At 52.1% G+C, this 18047-nt stretch overlaps 2 protein-coding genes across 4 annotated transcripts in view; one reads left to right on the top strand and one right to left on the bottom strand.

Moving 5' to 3' along the window:
• Positions 1 to 3992: 3992 nt before the first annotated feature.
• PLD6 (phospholipase D family member 6) lies at positions 3993 to 5512 on the top strand. Its single transcript, XM_024205222.2, has 2 exons — positions 3993 to 4398; positions 5230 to 5512. The coding sequence occupies exons 1-2, from the start codon at positions 3993 to 3995 to the stop codon at positions 5493 to 5495; spliced, it is 672 nt and encodes a 223-aa protein (XP_024060990.2). The 3' UTR covers positions 5496 to 5512.
• A 7111-nt stretch (positions 5513 to 12623) lies between these two features.
• The window catches only part of MPRIP (myosin phosphatase Rho interacting protein), a 167462-nt gene continuing 162038 nt past the window's right edge, over positions 12624 to 18047 (bottom strand). For 2 of the 3 annotated variants that reach the window (XM_026650579.2, XM_026650578.2), the window contains one exon: positions 12624 to 16370. In XM_026650579.2, the coding sequence (XP_026506364.1) occupies positions 16299 to 16370 (72 nt within the window). In that variant the 3' untranslated portion in view covers positions 12624 to 16298. The remainder of the gene's footprint in view (positions 16371 to 18047) is intronic. The other variant, XM_026650580.2, reaches the window with a different exon arrangement.

The raw sequence follows: 18047 nt of genomic DNA on the forward strand, positions 1-18047 counted from the left end.
ACCCAGTGGAAAGATCATTATCCTGTTATTTCAGAAACCAACCAGCTTGATTAACTTCAAGGTTCACAATCAACATAAACATACAGCAAATGCAAGAATTTTCACATCAGCAACATTCTTGTAGCTCTAGGCATGCGGCCAGGACTGCTGGTCTCACTGAAGTTATAGCTGGAATCAACACATTGTTCTTAGCCTGAGTTAATTGACTAATGGGGGATGGGGTGGGGAGAACCACTGTCATTAATCGACATCTTTCCCTCTAACTGATGTTCACCAAAGCTGAAGGGAGAGGGGAGTAAGGGCTTTAGCCCTGCAGGGTGCTGGGGCTCCATGCTTTGGCTACTGGGGGGGGCAGTGCCCGGGCCAGCTCCTCAGGGTGGGGCCCTGGGGAGAGAGCACCACATCCACCCCTGACTCACCTTCGCAGGCCACCCAGTCGGGAGGGGGCACACTCAAAAATTATAATGGGGGGTGTGCAGGCAGAGGGGCTCTACGGGCTGTGTAAAGTGAGGGGTGTAGCTCAGGGTGCAGGGAGGGGGTAGCTAGGGGCTGTGTGCAGCACAGAGGGGGTATCTCAAGATGACAGGAGAAGAGTAGAGAGGGGCATTGTGTGGCTGGCAGGGGATAGCTCAGGGAGGGTAGCTAGGACCTCTGTGGCAAGGTGGGTATCTCAGGGTGGCAGGTGGAGGGCGGGTGTGTGCGGGCTAGGGGACTAACTCCGGGTACAGGGACGGGGTATCTAGTGACTGTGCTCGGGCAAGGGGGTAACCTGGGATGCAGGGAGGGGTTGGGGGCTGTGTGTGGGCAGGGGGTAGCTCAGGGTGCAGGGAGTGGGGCAGCTAGGGCCTGCGTGGAGGCAGAGGGGGTAGCTCAGGGAGTGGGTAGCTAGGGGCTGTGCATGGGCAGTGGGGTAGCTCAGGGTGTAGGGAGTGGGGTAACTAGGTAGAGGTCTCCAAACTGTGTGGCATGTTCCTCCCCCCTCTGCCCCCCCAGGCAAGACATAATGTTTGGGGGGGGGGGGTGCAGCAGGCCAAGGCCAGCCCCCAAAGAGGGTGTTCCACCCAGACCTATCCTGCCCCCAGCTGCACTGCCTCCAGCCCCAAAGAGGGTGTTCCACCCAGACCTATCCTGCCCCCAGCTGCACTGCCTCCAGCCATTGCCCCTGGTGGCAGCTCTTCTCCCCCCCCCCCCAAGTCCTGCTCCTGGCCCCAGCCCTACCTCCAACTGCAGCCGCAGCCTTGGACCCCTTGGTGTTGTCCACGTCCCGTTCCCTCCCCCACCTCGCGGAGCTGTGGCCCCACTCTGGGCCATGGCTCTGGGGAGATGGGGTGTGGGGCACAGAAAGTTGGGGGGGGCACAACCCTCAAAAGTTTGGGGACCACTGAACTGGGGCTGTGTGCGGGCCAGGGGAGTAGCTCAGGTTGCAGGGAGGGGAGTAACGAGATCGAGGTACCCAAACTGTGAGGCGTGCTCCTCCCCCCCCCCCCCGGGGGAGCGAGGAGGTATGTTCACGGGGGGGTGGGGGCCCAGTGGGCCCAGGCCAGCCCCTATGGAGGGTGGTGTGTAGGGTACCACCTTTCTAATCACTCAAAACCAAACACCCCTGCCCTGCCCCTTCTCTGAGGCCCCATCCCTGCTCCGTCCATAGCTCGTTCTTCCCCACCCTCACTCACTTTCACCGGGCTGGAGCAGGGGGGTGGGGGGTGGGCTCTGGGGATGAAGGGTTTGGGGTGCAGGAGGGGGCTGGGGCAGGGGGTTCTGGTGTTGGAGGGGGGTGTAGGCTCCGGGAGGGAGTTCGGGTTGCGGGCGGGGACTCCGGGCTGGGGCAGGGGGTTGGGATGCGGGAAGGGGTGAGGAGTCTTGGCGGCACTCACTGCACCTGCAAGGAAGCAGGTGCCAGGTCCCAGTGGCCTCTAGGTGCATGGGCGGGCAGGCAGCTATGCACAGTGTGTGCTGCCTTCACATCCGCAGGCACCCCAGCCCCCCGCAGCTCCCATCGGTCATGGTACCTGGCCAATGGGAGCTGCAGAGCCGGCACTAGGGGTGGGAGCAGCGTGTGGCACCTCCCTGGCTGCGCCAGTGCCTAGGGACCACAGGAACCTGGTGGCCACTTCCGGGAGTAGCATGGAGCCTAGGCAGGTAGGGAGTCTGCCTTAGCCCCGGGCCCAGGCTGTGCGGCCGACCGGACTTTTACTGGCCCGGTCAGCAGTGCCGACGGGAGCTGCCAGGGTCCCTTTTTGACCTGGGCGTTATGGTTGAATACTGGAGACCAGGCAACCCTAGCAGGGCGGAACTGCCACCCAGCCCTGCCCCACCCCGAGCTCTGCTCCGGCCTTGCCCCCAGCCGTGGCTTGGCTCCACACCCGGCCAGGGACCTAGCTGCTGGTCCCCACTGCAGCCTGGCTGCAGCTCTGCTCCCGGCCCCAACCCCAGCCTCAGACCCTAGTCACCGTCCTCAACCCAGCCCCAAACGCACCCCCCCAGCTTCCTTACCCCTGGCCACGTTTCCCTCCCTGCCCCCCCCCGCCCCCGAGCTGTGGCCCCACTCCCAGCCCTGGCTCTAGGGGGAGGGCAGGGGGCATGGGAAGGGGTAAGGAGGGAGCACAACCCTCAAAAGTTTGTGGACCACTGAAGTAGGGCCTATGTGTGGGCAGTGGGGTAGCTCAGGGAGAGAGGTTGTGCCAGGAGGGCTGCGGTCACTGCTGTCTGAGGGCTCTGCCAGCCCTGGAGCCAGGTCCACCCGCCCAGGGTGGCTCTTACTGGCTGTGCAGTCAAAGGGAGCTGGGTACCAGCAGGAGGAGATGAGGGAGCGCCGTGGCTGTCCACTCCAAGCCACCAGCTAGAACACCAACCATCCCGCATTACCTGGTTCCAGCTTCCCACCTTCAAACATGGCCGGGGCAGGGGCTTGGGAGGGGGAAGTGGAGGAAATGGGGGATATGGAGCTGCCCCCAGGACTGTCCCAATCTGGCATTGCAGTTTGGAGGGACAACACCCCTCCTAACTCCACCCATGCGTTCACAGACCCCCGAAACTGGCCTGGGGGATGCACAACCCTGGTTGAGAACTGCTGCTCCAAGGGACTTAGGCACCTGTGACGGGATTCCCCAGGGTAAAACCTGGAACTGTGGGACCGCTGTGCACCCTTAACGCTCCAGCCTGGGCCATGTGTCACAACGCTATACCAGTGACCAGCAGCAAACCCCTCCAGGTGCTGCGATCACTCAGCCACCAGCCTGTGGAGACCCACACTCAGCTAAATTGCATGAATGCTCCCAGAGCCACTCATGCCTTACACAGAGAGCGGCCCCAGCAAATCCCCCCCAGAAAGAGACGATCTGACCCTGCTCAAGACTCCCTAGGACAGTGCCTGCTCATTCATTAGTCTGCCACGCCAACAACGGCTCGTGGACGTGCAACAACCCTTGAGCTGAGATGCTCTAAGCCCTTCAACCCAAAACAGGCGGTTTTAGGTAAAATAGAAAACAGATTTATTAACTCCAGAGATAGATTTCTAGTGATAAGTTACAGGCACAGAGATCAGAGGCAGAGGCGCTACTTCTCTCACCCCCTCCCCCCTCGTGTTGGGCACTGTACTCTAGTGGAAGTGTACCATGGTTTGGTGTAACAATGGCAGTGAACATGCAGTGGCATGCACCCTCTCCCAACCCCCCATCCGTCCCCTTTCTCCAGCCCCGCCCCCGCAGGAGCACGAGACGCTGAGGCGGTCAGCGAGTGCCTCGCGGCAGTTGGGTCTGGGCAGCGCGCGCGCGCGTCCGGGGAGGGGTGTGGGGGGAGGGCTGATCTGGGATCCGTCGCTATGAGTTCAGACCGTTGGTCTCGCACATGCGCGGCGAACCCCTTCCTCCCCCACCTCCAGCTTTGGCACGTGACCCGCCGACTTCGCGTGCGCGGATCCTCGCGCCACCGAGGCCGCGCCCCTGCGCTGCTCACGTGACCCCGGCACGTGGTCCGGAGCGGGCGCGCGAGCCATGTGGCCGGGCCTCGAGGCGTTGCCATGGCGCTGGGCGGGCGGCGCGGCCCTGGGGCTCGGGCTGGCGCTGGAGGCGCTGGCGCTGCTGCTGCGCGGGTGGTGGCGGCGGCGCCGCCGGGCCCCGCGGCGCGAGGTGCTCTTCTTCCCGTCGCCGGTCACCTGCACCGCGGCGCTGCTGGGCGGGCCGGGCCCCGCGCCCTGCCTCTGCCCGCTGCCGCACGGCGACAGCCCGCTCGCCCGCCTGCTGCGCCGCCTGCTCTCGGCGCGCCGCTCCCTGGAGCTCTGCCTCTTCGCCTTCTCCAGCCCGCAGCTGGGCCGCGCCGTGCAGCTGCTGCACCGCCGGGGCGTGCGCGTGCGCCTCGTCACCGACTCCGACTACATGGTGCTCACCGGCTCGCAGATGGGCCGCGGGCGGCAGGCGGGGGAGGGGGGGGGGGGGGGGGGGGAGGGCGCAGGAGGAGCGGGCAGGATGGGGTGAGGGGCAGGGAAGATGAGGTGGGGGAGGGGAGAAGAAGAGGGGTGCGGTGGAGAAAGGTGGGGGTGGGGGTGGAAGAGAAGATGGAGGTCAGGGCAGGAGGGGTGGGGGAGGGAAGATGGGGCCGGGGACAGGAGTGAGGGAGGGGAGGGGAAGGGAAGCGAAGCAGGTCAGGGATGGAGAAGGCAGAAGGGAAGCCAAGGAACAGCGCCCGGAGTAGGTGGGGCTGAAGGAGCTAGGACCCCCATGGAGGAACTGTAGGGAGAAGCTCTGGGGATGGTGTAGGTGCCAGGGGAAAGACTGACACAGGGCAGCTGGGGGAGACATTGGGGGAGCCCGGCTCAGCCCTGAGGAAGATGGGAGGAGCTAGGTGATCTTCCACATTAAAGAAGAGGGTGATTGCTCAGGTGCAGCCCCCTGGACCCCTATGAGCCCTCCACCTGGTCTCCCCTGTGGCCTGTTAGAAGAGGCAGGCACACTGGAATCAGCTTAGCCAAGCTCCCTGTCCTTGCAGACTGTTAATAGAGAAGCAAACACCTATTGACACAAGGGACAGACATGTGGCAAGATGACCACAGGGCTCAGTGTTTCCCTCTCCTATTGTTGGTGTGGTAAATGGCATCAAACACTCATGTTGATTTTTTTTTTTTTAGTTAAGGGCATCAGGTTGTGAGCCAGTGTCTTAGGACACTTTTTATTAATGCAGGGTAGCTTTTGGTCATAAGAAAGCTTTTTACCTTGAAGAGGAAGCATTGAAAAGGTTCTCCTCATTTTGCAGGGATTCAGGTGCGTCACGACCAGGAGAGTGGCTACATGCATCACAAATTTGCTATTGTAGACAAAAAGATGCTCATCACTGGTTCCCTCAACTGGACCACTCAAGCTATCCAGAACAACCGTGAGAATGTGCTGATTGTGGAGGATGCGGAGTATGTGGAGCCATTCCTGGCAGAGTTTGAAAGGATTTGGGAAGAGTACAATCCAGCTAATTACACATTTTTCCCCACCGAAAAGGAACAGAAATGACAGCAGCTTTTTGGAGCTGGAAGGGTCCTTACAAAGACACTTACTAGAAAAATGCTATTTGTCATTTAATTTTGTTATAGCTACAAAGACTATAGCATCATACAAGGGTGAAGAGTTCTGTACTTTTCAGTGAAAACCTCACTGTGTACTAAATGAAAGTGCATCACTCTAAACTTCTTGGTAAGTAGTGGTGTAGTAGAAGGGCCAGCTGTAGTGCTGGAGCTCAAAAGATAATGGCCACTGCCGTGCACTGGAAGAAGGCAAAGTTTGGAATGTTGAAGAGTACTGGATATTTTGACAGTGAAATAGCCACTCACTGGTTACCCCTAGTGACATTACAGAATGATATACTATTTCTGGTATGGCTGATCCTTGCTGGGAAACTACTTGTTTATTTCATGCATGGCAGTATAAGAGTGCAAATCTTCCTCGTCACTAGTTCTAAAAGAATTGGGTAAGGGGGCTCTGCACAAAGCTATAATTCACACATGGACTGAACTGGGTATGTTACTTTATTAGGAGTGGAAAGTGCATTAGACATTTAACCTTTAAAATACGTAAGACGAGGTTTGTTATGGAAAACTTGATTGAGAAGTCAGGAATTTTAACATTTATTTTGAATGTTGATTAGCCTCCCTCTAGTCTGTTCACTTTCTCAGTAGCTGCAGCATAATAGAATCCTAGAAAAAGTGCCCTGGTGGGGCTGGAGAGTAGATATGGCAATCTGCAGAAAAACAAGTCCGGGCTGGCCATCGTAACAGCCCAGTAGTGTGAGAGAAATACTTGGAGTGCAAAGTGTTGAGAAACTGACTGTAGCAGAGTTGCTGCCGCTCAGGGAAAGGAGCTGCAAAAGGAAACCCCAGTGCACGTAGGGGACAGGCTGCTTGCTCTGTTCCTATACAAGAAAAGCAGCGTAACCCCATCCATATCAATAGCCCAATGTGGCTTGGCACTAGAGAATATAGGACACCACTATTCCCATTTTAATCTTCGGGATAGATTGGCAGTTTTCTAGCTGGGGCAAGTTCTCCCCTGGGCAAGCCTCCCCCACATTTTCTTGCTGATATTAGGTGTCATCATGTCCCTGTGGGCTTTTAAAATCATCTGCCTCCCTCCTCCATTTATGGCGGCAGTCTCCTAAATGAAATTCAGAGGTCAGGGTAGATTCTTGACTTCCTGAAAACAAAGCCATTTCCTGTCTAGCGGAAAGCAGGTTACAGACAGGCAACAAAAGCTGTTATGCCTATGCAGGTGTAAGCTCTCCCCTGCTTAATGTACCTGATTCTCCCCTCAGGGGTTAAGAGGCTAGTTCAGTTTCCATACTCATTACATCCTTGGCTCTTAACGAGAGCTCCTGTGGCGTGGACATAGAATAAGAACGGAACACACCGATTTGTTTTAGACGTATCAGCCTATACACTTGAAACAGGGAGCTGGACTGTAAGAGGGTTCATGTCCTTATGCCACCGTGCTATAATGAGGGTTTGATTGTAAAACTAACTGCAGCATAAAGTTTGTAAAGCATCAAATCTTGCAGTCCCAGTAACAGCCTTTGCCACATACAGTTCAAGCTGTGGTGTTTGACTTGTTCTTAGTTGTAAAAGACCGTTTCCCTCTTTTCTTCTTGGCTCTTCAAGTTACTGTGGCTATTTTTATGTCTCACAGTTAAATGTTATTCCACACTTACCACAACTTCAGTTTAGATTGGGCTTAAGAGCTTTACTACTGTACCAGCAATTAACAGAAAACATAACGTTCAGAATAGAGCTTAAGAGCTGTGGTATTGTCAGCAAATATAATTAGCTATTCTAAATATTCTGGGAAATTAACCTTCCCCTCATACTTTAAGGTAGGTTAAATTTGGGGCACAAAGTGAGTGAATTTTGATACAGACTCTTACAAGTTCATGGGTTGTCTGTTTCCCCATGTCTGGTTAAAAATGCCTTAATCTTTGTAAAATAGGTGAAGTGCTGGAAGCCTCTACTGCTAAAAGTCCCACTAGTGTGTTGCCAATGTCCTGTTATAATAAGTATAGTGATTAGCACTATTAAGAACACCACAAAATCCTCATTTGCCACTTATGGTAAGCCTTAGGCCAGAGGCCCCAACCAGTAAAAGCAAAAAGAGATGAGTCTACCCCAGGGATCGGCAACCTTTGGCACGCATCCCGCCAGGGTAAGCACCCTGGTGGGCCGGGCCGGTTTGTTTACCTGCTGCGTCCGCAGGTTCGGCTGATCGTGGCGCCCACTGGCTGCGGTTCGCTGCTCCAGGCCTATGGGGGCTGCGGGAAGGGCGGCCAGCACATCCCTCGGCCCGCGTCGCTTCCCGCAGCCCCCATTGGCTTGGAACAGCGAACCGCGGCCAGTGGGAGCCGCAATCAGCCAAAACTGCGGCCACGGCAGGTAAACAAACCGGCCCGGCCCCCCAGGGTGCTTACCCTGGCGAGCCGTGTGCCAAAGGTTGCCAATCCCTGGTCTACCCACTTACTCTTAGTTTGGTCCCTCTAGAGCAGGCTAGGGTACACTGGCAAAGGTGTGGAAGGAATCTGCCCCTGCGGATATCCACGCTGTACCAGCTGTAGGCAGTTCTCCACTGCAACAGTCAGGAGTATTAGCTTCACAATGCTTTGAACAGCAATGGGTATCTATTAAAGAAAATGCAGACGGTGGTAGGACTGTAGTAAGTGGCTAACTCGAAAGCCTGCGTCTCCTTTCCACGTAGATGACCATGTCCAAACAAGCACCTCACTACACAGCATGCAAAGGGTGGTGCAAAAATAGTTTATTACGATATAGTTTATGTAAAGTTAAGTAATTATATTTACAAAATAAAAATGATCAGCTACATCCATGGGAACCTAGCATGTCACACAAGATTTGTAAGGAATAAATATTGTGACCAAAGTGATGCTTCTATTACAGTGAACAGCGTTTTTTTTTTTTTTTAAGCACTGAAATAAAAGCAAAGGTGGGGGGGAGAGAGAAAAAAGATTCCACTCATACTCAGTATCACAGGGGCCTCAAAAGGCGTGTGCATTCACCTTTGCAAGAGGAAATGGATCAGGTCTGACACATCACTCCATTGCTGGGTGAGGTGTGTGGAACCCTCCCCTTATGCACACCATTCAGACCTGCAGCCTGATGGAACACAGCTGCCACTTCTCCCTGGTCACCACCCCTGTTTTGTGCTAGTTCTGAGGTGGGTGCACAAGTCTCTCACCACCACAGTAGCAACCCAGGAAGTAAGTTACACAATATTCTAGGTTTGATCTGCTGCCATTAACACCATGCAGTCAGGTTGCAGGTTGGACAGGTGGCTCTCTCTGTCTTGCATCATCACAGGAACTGGAGATGTTGTGGTTGACTCTTGGGTGTTCACCATAAACCACAACTAATCATGATTTCTGTTTCCATCTCCACCAGGGACTGAAGCTCTTGCAACTCAGCTGGTAGTGGAGGGTGTGAGCATTTCAATCAGGAACTCATCTCCCTGGACTGGGGCCGCTGATTGAAGGCATGCACAGGACAGAGCTAAGGCAGTCCCTCAATTCTGATTGGGTTGGTGGTGTGCAGTGAGGGTGTCTATTGCCACTTCACAGAGTTATCATTCAAATACATAGTTTCCCTCTGTTGCCCCCCGCCCTCAAAGTTTAAAATCTCAAGTCAACCCAAAACTCCAGGTCCCAAAAGGGTGAATGTGTATCAAAGACTAAATCCTAATCTATTTGCTACAGGTCAAAGTCTTCAGTATTTTACAACATACTTTGCTCTCTAGATTAGAGCAAAGAGTCAGCGTTCCTGCCCCATCCAGCACACATTCATGGTGTAGGGTAGACAGGAAGGGTGATGAAATAATTGCTTGTGATTGCACTAAACTAATGTCAGTGGCCAGGAGGGTTAGTGCTGTTGGTACCAATTCAAAGGCTAGTCAGGTTTCTGCTAATGCCTCCTGCCCCCTCCTTCTCTAGTAGTCTCTTAAAGTGCAGGCTGAGGCAAGTTAAACCACTAGAGCTGACAGCTTTGTTTTCAGCCCCCGTGACTCTTCAGTGTCCTTCCCCAGTCATGCAACAATATTTCTGCAGCCACTTTTAAGAAATGCTCTGTATTACAGTGGTAGGGATCACATCATAAGTGCAACTCAGTAGTAACTACGATGTATTGAAAGTTATATTTTAAACAGTTACTTACATATCATTGTAAGTTACAGTAAACTTCCATGCTGTTGTACAATATGTAACTGCACAGCTAGGAGATAGTTCCCTTGTAAATTCCATGTAGCCTTACAGAGTAGCTTCAATGCTGATGCATAAGTGAGTTAGACAATTATACACTAGGCCCTAAGATCCTGGAACCTTAGTTCACTCACTGCAACAGTCCTAAGTTACCGTGCAAGGATATCTGTGTATGCTCTAGTCACACAGTAGTTACTACTTCTATATATAGATAGCAATTTTGCACATTCACAGGGTGTTAATGCCACTATCAAATACAAGATTACTGAATTCTCAATGGAAAAACAATTTATAGCGCTTTAGGATTAACAGTTCTCAAACAGACTGGACACATTCTTTGGACAGGTATCTTCAAAGCTAAAGGTACAGGTCAGAGAATTTTAAAAGATATTTATAACAGTCATCAAAAAACATTCTAATAAGAGGACACAGGGTAGGTTCAGCATCTTACACTCAAATCTCTTCCAATCCCAAAAGGGACATCTGTATTAGAACAAGATTAAAAAAAACAAAACCAAAAAAACAGAACTTAGTCACACACACACAAAAACCCTCCGCTAACATCTGAGTAATAAATATTTACATTGCGTGCTTTGAATACTATACAGGTTTTAAATTATTTTAAAGAGAATAACAAAGCTTTTTTTTTTAAAAAAAATGGAAAAAATTACAAAGTAAAGGCAAGCTACACTGAGCGTGCATGTGCTTAAGTGTTCACAACAAACTAAGTACTGTATATGAACCACAAAAATGCAAAGGTCTAGTGAAATTCCAATCAAGTATATAGTCGTTACAAAAGTGACACATTTTACAATGCTTAGGACTGCTTAAATGCACTCCATTCAACCGGTTACAGAAAAATAGCCTTGTTGTGTTTTGCACATCAGCACAAATTCTGCTTTTGAAGCAAATGGGGAAAAAAAATTGCTCCCTCTCTTAGATGGATATGGGGGGGGGGAATCACAGTTAAAAAGGACTTAAATTTAATTGTTTCCGGAAAGAAAAAAAAATGGCCGAAAAATTCTCCACAAAAGACAAAACTTTGGAAGCAATTAGAAAGTTTATACGTTTCTACGGCTATTTTGAACTTGGTATTATTAGACCTCACATTCTCGTACTTTTCATAGTGTAGGACTTTATAAAATGCAGCTGCTTGCAATATATATGTATTCACACACTGTATATACTGTTCCCTTCGGGAGACTGCAAGCGAGACAGCTACCATGCCAATTTGCCCTGTTGTGTATGGAGGGTGCCTGGAACACAGCCGGAGGAAAAGTGAATTGGAAAATCCTCTGCTGTCTCTCTCTCTCTCACATACAGGAAGATGCAGATGGAATCAGAAAGTGTCTTGGGCAAAGGGGCTGGGTTCTCTTGCTATGCCCCCCACCCTCCTCCTCAGTTCAATCTGAGAAACACGGATTTCTAGCCTCATGGAGAAAGATGAAGCCTGAAGCAGAAGGCAGAACTGGGGTGAAACACAGAACCTTGCACTCAACTAAGACTTTTTTTACCTGTGGTAGATCTCTGTGTTTACTGGGGGTGGAGTGGAGGTGAACACACTGCCTAATACTTTGACGACGGCTCCTCCCAGCTCAGGTAGGTGCCCATCAAAACGGCAATGAGGCCTCTGCCAGCACATCAGCGAGAACAGAAGTGCGTGCTTGCGCCACAGCTTTTTTGTTCTTGACCTCTGGAAGGATCAGTTATTGCAATGTTTATTCCAGCTGGGAGCGCAGCAGTCTGATGGGATGGAGAAGCTGCACAGATGGGCACAGAGCCAGCTGCTCTTCTGCCCCCTTGAATGACTGACTTTAGAGAGCATACCCCGTGCACAGCAGAAAAACATTAAAAACAAAGCTTAAGTCCCTCTTTGGAGATGTGTCTGCTTCAGAACGCACCTGCTCTTACAAAGGACAGTATATAACAAATGTTTGTACAAGACCCTTTGTTTAGGTGTTAAATAATATTTTAGAACAAGTTCAGCAAAACAAACACTTATTTGGCCTGTTAGAGGTTCTTAGAAGCTTTAAAAATATACACCAAAGGGTGGTCCCAATCACCCCTCCATGCACGGTGTTTATGTCCTCTCCAGAGGAGCTCATTTCTTGTAACACTGGATTTTTGTTTTGGCTACAGCTGGTATCTGTGGCTCCATTTCATCCCAGTGAAACTGCATGTCTAGTTAGCTTATAAGGGCAGTATGTAGGTCCAGAAAAGTGGGCCAAGATGCGTCATCCGAAGATCCCCAGTCGCAAACCTTCACTGACAGATCCGTTCCCACAAGTTCAGATTCTGCTGATCCATTAGTCCTGGCACACCTTGAAGCAAATCCTTTTAAGCTGATCCACTGACCCAGGAAGATGGAGGTCACAGGATGACGAGTTTGCAGTAAGGTAGGAAATAAAGATATACCAGCCTTAAAGAAAAAATACCAGCTAGCTTGAACAAACATCTTGCCTAAGTCTGTTACTGGCAGTGTCTCATCCATCATAGCCAGGTCCCAGGACTTTCATAGGACTATGCACATCTCCTCAAGAGAAGAAATTGACATGGGCTATTCAAAGCTTCCCTAATTACAGTCTTTCGCTTGGGGTATGTGCACATGAGAAAGGATAATGGGCTAAGAAACCCATCAAATAAAAGATTCTCTTCCTCTAAGCAGTTTTCTTCTCTGCCTCAGTCCTTGGGACCCTGTACAGGATAATTATGGAACTAGAGCACAAGCAGAAAGCTGTTCAGACCAACCCACTGGATCTACCATTTCTTCAATACCACCTCTTATTACGTGGCTTGCTATTCCACTGCTTTACACGCTTCTCTCCCTGCTCTCCTTTTATACTAGCTACTAGCTAAGTGCTTCCACTTTGAAAACATACCACAGTGCCTTTCCCCATGTACACCATCTGGGTCAAAGGATGGAAAAGACAGGCCCCACTTCAACCAGTTTTCCCTCTCCACCTCCGCCATATGCATGGCCAAAAACACCACCAAGCTGTCCATCAGCATGCTGCAACCCTTCCTCCAAGCCAGCTCCGCACAGCATCATCCTAATGATATCTACATCTGTGTGGTTACACTTCCTCCTCTACCATTATGAAATCAGGATCTGGATAGACGCAGAGGTAAAAAAAAAAAATGAGATCCCAATAACTCACTGAGAGTTCCTGGTCCAAGCAGAGAGAGACTGAGCCTCAAGAGAAGAGTGGCTGGATTGGGGAAGTGCACAGCAGAAAAAAGGTGGCTTCAACCCCCTGGGAGCATCACTCTCAGGATCTCTTTGAGGCTCAGTGCAATGAAACTGCACCACAAAGGGCATCAGGCCATGGGTATCTACAGCACCATCCTGTAGCCTCCATCTCCCTGGCATACAACTCTAAATGGAGAAAAGGTGTGTGACCTTCATTTCTCACCCTTAAAGTAACTGATCATAACCAAAAGAAGTGAACAAAGCAGCAGCAATTAGCTCGTTGGGTAGCAAGAAGCTCGGAGCCCAGATAGCCGAAGGGAGAGAGAGAGAAGTGGCTTTTCCAACAGGAGAACAGAACACACCTTGCTCAGATGATTTAGGAGTAAGAAGCCCTCACCAGACTCCAAGGGAGCTCAGGCTGGGGTGTGTCCTCCTTGGAAATGTCACATTCCAGTGGACTCTTGTGAGGTGAGGGAGGAGAAATCCCAACGCTGAAGGACTTCATGCTACCCGTGCCTGTGTCCCATAGGCTCCACCATCTGAACGGAGAATTCAGGGTTGGAAAGCTAGCAGAGGGCAGACACCCTCCACCCCCAACCAGGCGGGGATGGAGCAGAAGAACAAAGGGATGTTCTCTTCTGGTGGTTGCTGATGTGAGAAGACCAGGAAAGGTCAAGGACGGAGCAAGCTGGGTCTGCATGTGGAGGGACATATACGGTATAGGGAACACAGCAGGTGAGCAACCCCTCCCCTGGCAGTATCTAGAGCCAGATGCAACTTGTGTCACAGCACCAACATCCCCACTGGCCTGCGAGACATGTCTCCTCACAGCTTGTGGGGCTCCAGAGTTCAGCCCAAAGACCACATTGCCCTTGGCTGCTTGTAGCTCCCACTGAAGTCACCCCTTCCCCAGCTCCATCAGAGTTTGGCCCTCAAGTGTTCATCCTGGGCCTGGTTTTGATCTCATGGTGGTGAGAATGAGGAACCACATTGAAGCCAATGGAGCTACAGGGATAAGCGGAAGCTGAATCAGGCAGAGAGCTTTGACATCTTCCAAGAACAGATTGAGCAGAATCTAACAGCAACATGCTCAGGCCCTGCAGAGTGGGTGAGAATTTGGGGCAGAGAGGGAATGCCTCCTCTGACTAAACAGCGTCCCCTCCGGTTGATTAAAAAACACTGAGGGAGGGAGTCACATTTAGGCCTCCTCAGCTGGAAGGCAGGACACCGTCATGGCCACTGGAGGTTGGGGGGACCCATTACTTAGCATCACCAATAGAGTCATTAGTGTGAGGGGTTTCAGCAATGCGGCTCTGGGTGAAATTTGAGGGCAGGGTTGAGGTGGTGATGGGACTTATTTAAACAGCCCCCAGCCACCAATTAAGCTGAGAACTCAATGTGCTTTTGGGGTATCTGTGCGGGACACAAGCAGCTCCTCTCACCAGGAAGGCAGAGCTAAGAGGCCTGCCGAGAATCACCAAGTCCCAAGCTGGCGGCAGCCATCTTGGCAAGGCGGGAGATCCTTGGGGACCGAGGCAACATGGGTGGCCGATGGGAGAGACCAGAAATGAGTTTCAAACCTGCTTTAGCCAGTGGTTCCAGAGTCACAAAGGAAAGTCAGGTGTATTGTCCAACCACTGTCAAAGCAGGCTAGAAACTCCCCCATTGGCCTTGCATGCTACCAGGGTCAGGCATGGCCGCCACTCTGCACAAGCCTTCCAGAGTACACTGAGCATTCCTGGGGCAGAGGGCATCAGAGCGCTGGTCAGCGCTCATGAGGGGCACTACCCCTTAACCAAGCTGGCCAAACAAGCACAGCTAGCGAGGAACCGTGTTTAGACACAATTTGAGAGAGGCAGTAGCCTGGCTCCCTACAGAGTCAAGGGCACAGTCCAATGTGATTTAGGCCTGTCCACACTAGATAGCCAAGCTCAGTTAGAAACTGCTTGTGTTGGAACAGGCCCTAGTCTCAGAGTTGAGGCAGGAGTTGTCTTGTCAATCGGGGGCGCAGGGTACAGAAGCAAGGAGGCGTATAGGGGAGAAAGTATGTGCATGCTGTTGCTAGCATGGCCATAGCCACTGCAGAGATGAGCGAGGACCTACAGGACGAGAGATACTCTCTCCCCCTCCCCTTTGCCAAGCTACACTGGTTTAACGCTGCACCTCCACCGCTGGGTTCCCGCAATTCCCTCACTCACTTTTACTTCACTCCATTGGTCTCATGCTGCGCAGTGTTGCTAAATGGACTTTTAAGAGTGATCCTCATTCAGGAGCTGGGAGCAGGCAGGAAGCTGTCCTGGGAAGCTGCAATATGGGTGGTCTGGAGAACAGGCGAGTTCTGAGACTCGTATTTTGGAGAAGAGCTTTGAAAAGTAAAATGTAGCCATAGATAAAAGTATTAAAATCGGAGCCGTTGGCTGGTGAGAGGAGCTGAAATCAGGGAGCTGCCTTTGGACTGAGCGGTGTGTGTTCGCAGCCAGCGCGGGCTCTGTCTTCCGCTCAGTATCCCCCCTCAGAATGGGGCAGGGAAGCTCTCGCACACAGCGGTTGATGGGAACAAGGGGAGAGTGGCTGGAGGGGACTGGCTGTAGCGGGGCTGGATTTGGGTAGACAGGCCCTGCAGCTCGGTCCCTGGAAGCACATTACTCAGGGCACGGGCATGATAGGAAGAGAGGAGATGGGCCTTCGGGGCAGGTTTTGTTGAAATCTGCGTTTAACGAACATCTATAACGCTCTGGCTGTAACAGCCTGAAAACAAGCCAAGGCCGAGGCCTGCTGGGGCTCTGGGTTGGGAGAACGGAGCCCAAACCCTGGCCACCCTCCCAGCAGACTCCCCTCATTTTCCTCCGGCAGCTGGCGGGCTGTTGGTGCTGTGACCCAAGCACACACCTGACGGATGGGGCTGCTTCCGACACAAACTGACCTGCCTTTCCTGACGTTTTGACCACAGGCTTTTCCCCGGAGGTGCAAGGAACGCAAGCTCAGAGGACAGGCTCACGGTGTGTGACTGAGAGCTGGGTCTGGCCTATGCCAGCCAGGCCATTCTAAACCAAAGCAGTCGGTATGACAGAGCTAGCTTATCGACAGGCTGCTGAGCCTTAATACTGACACTTAGTGTAATGGTTTACAGTGAAGGAAGGAGCCAAAGGGGGCAGAACTCCATCCCCTCCTCTCCCTCGCGGAGTCTCTGAAGCATCTCGCGATGCGGGGAAAGGAGCCGTGGAGTCAAGGTGCCAGGGGCGGGAAGAACCGCCAGCCGCACTCAGTCCAATCGGGAGCATCGAGACGAACAACAGCACAGAGGATCATAAGGAACTAGGAACACGCGGTGCTCGTGCCGTGCGATCGCAAGCTGGGAGGTGTTCAAGCTGAAGGGGGAGAACTAGTCTTTCTTCAAGTCCCTGGATTCAAAGAGCTTCAAGCGTTCTTGCACGGTCAGGCCTTCCTTCAGACTCTGGGAGAGACAAGAGAGGGACAGTGTCACAACACTGAAGGCGGCGGCGGTGACAGCAGCCAACAGGAGGATGGGGCAGATGCTCAGGCAAAGGAAATGCGGGTAGGAGAGCAAACGCCCCCCTGAAGGAGAGATTAGTGGAACATGCTGGAGAGAACAGACTATTATGGAATGTTATTATTGGTGAATCACACCTAGAGCGCGCGATTGGAAATTAACCAGGTGACAAACTTCAGAAACAAAGGACATGCGTCTGACGAAGTGGGTATTCACCCACGAAAGCTTATGCTCCAACACATCTGTTAGTCTTAAAGGTGCCACAGGACTCTGGTGCTAGAAACAAATGAGAGACACACAAGATCGCAAGCGTGATTAGCTTGACTCGGACAACGATCCCTGCAGCTTGCAGTATACAGAGCACCGGGGCAGCTATAGCAACAGGCCCGTGGCTTTCCGAAGAGCCAAAGCAGCACACCTTGGTTCTGCTGACAGCAATTGCTACGGCAGGCTCAGAGGGACCAGCACACTGGTTCTCCTTCGGGGCTCATTAAGAGCCCATTTTGGGTGGTTGTGGCTCCAAACATGTCGCAAGCTTTGTCCACGCAGCCCTGAGTGACAATCTCACTCTACCCTCAGTTAGCCTAGGCTGGGGACCTTTTCCAAGCACACACTGCCAACTAAGCCCCTGCGCTGGACTGTGGATCTCGTGACGTGTTGCCTATAGTTTCTAGCAGGGGACCAAACTCATGACCCGATCCAGATTTTAAACCCGTCTTCAGAAGTGAAAGCAACTTCCATCCATCTAGCTCTCAGCACTGCCATTTGGGAGTCAGGCCTCTCCAGCCCACATGGAATCTGGGGGAGAAGGACACAAGTGGCTGCAGGATTTATTGCTAATCCCCACCTCCCAGTCACGTGGTGGAAACCCCATGCTTAGTGCATTTGGGACCGAGCAGACCTGTGCACAGACACTAGGTCAAGGCCATAGGTGCACTCTGCGGTGCCAATGGGGGTGAGGGGGGCTAATGGATACGCCGCCCCAGCAGACCGCTTTCCCCGGATCAAGCATGCAATGCCTGTGCACTGCATCGGTGCAGAAGATAAAACCTGCTGCCATCCCAGGGGGGCGACTGCTTTCCTTGCTCTGAAACAGGATGTGCCCAGCTGATCAAAAATAGGCAGCCAGTCGGCCGACGTGTTTGGCAATTTGCAGGCAGCAGAGTCAGCTGTGAGGCAGTTCACTCTACGTCCTCTGCACAATAACATCAGCGTCTGATACTTGCTCTACAAATCAACACAGGGCAGCTCTGCAAGACACGGAGCTTTATACACAGACCCTGTCAGGCTGCTGGCTGCAATGTTCCCATTTTCTTTTAAGTCCCTTGGTTGCCGTATCAGAAGACTAAAGGCACAGTGTTAAGTCACATAGGCCCCAAAGCCAAGTTTTTGGTTAACAAGCGGCTATTGGGGGAGGTTGAGGTTGCAAAGCCCAGTGTGAATAGGATGGCTGTGATACTGTGAAGACACTGCGGTGACCATTGCATTTCTGCTGGTTTCACAGCTCAGGCTGAGAGAAACATAACTCCATTATCAATGGAGAGCAGGAATTGGGATTTTGACACCAGTTTAAATAGTGTTCTTGCTCTCTTTTTAGCTGACAGAAGAGAAACATTCAAA

The sequence above is a fragment of the Terrapene carolina genome, unplaced genomic scaffold (genome assembly GCF_002925995.2).
Source record: "Terrapene carolina triunguis isolate 2854851 unplaced genomic scaffold, T_m_triunguis-2.0 Scaffold93, whole genome shotgun sequence".
Classification (NCBI taxonomy): domain Eukaryota; kingdom Metazoa; phylum Chordata; order Testudines; family Emydidae; genus Terrapene; species Terrapene triunguis.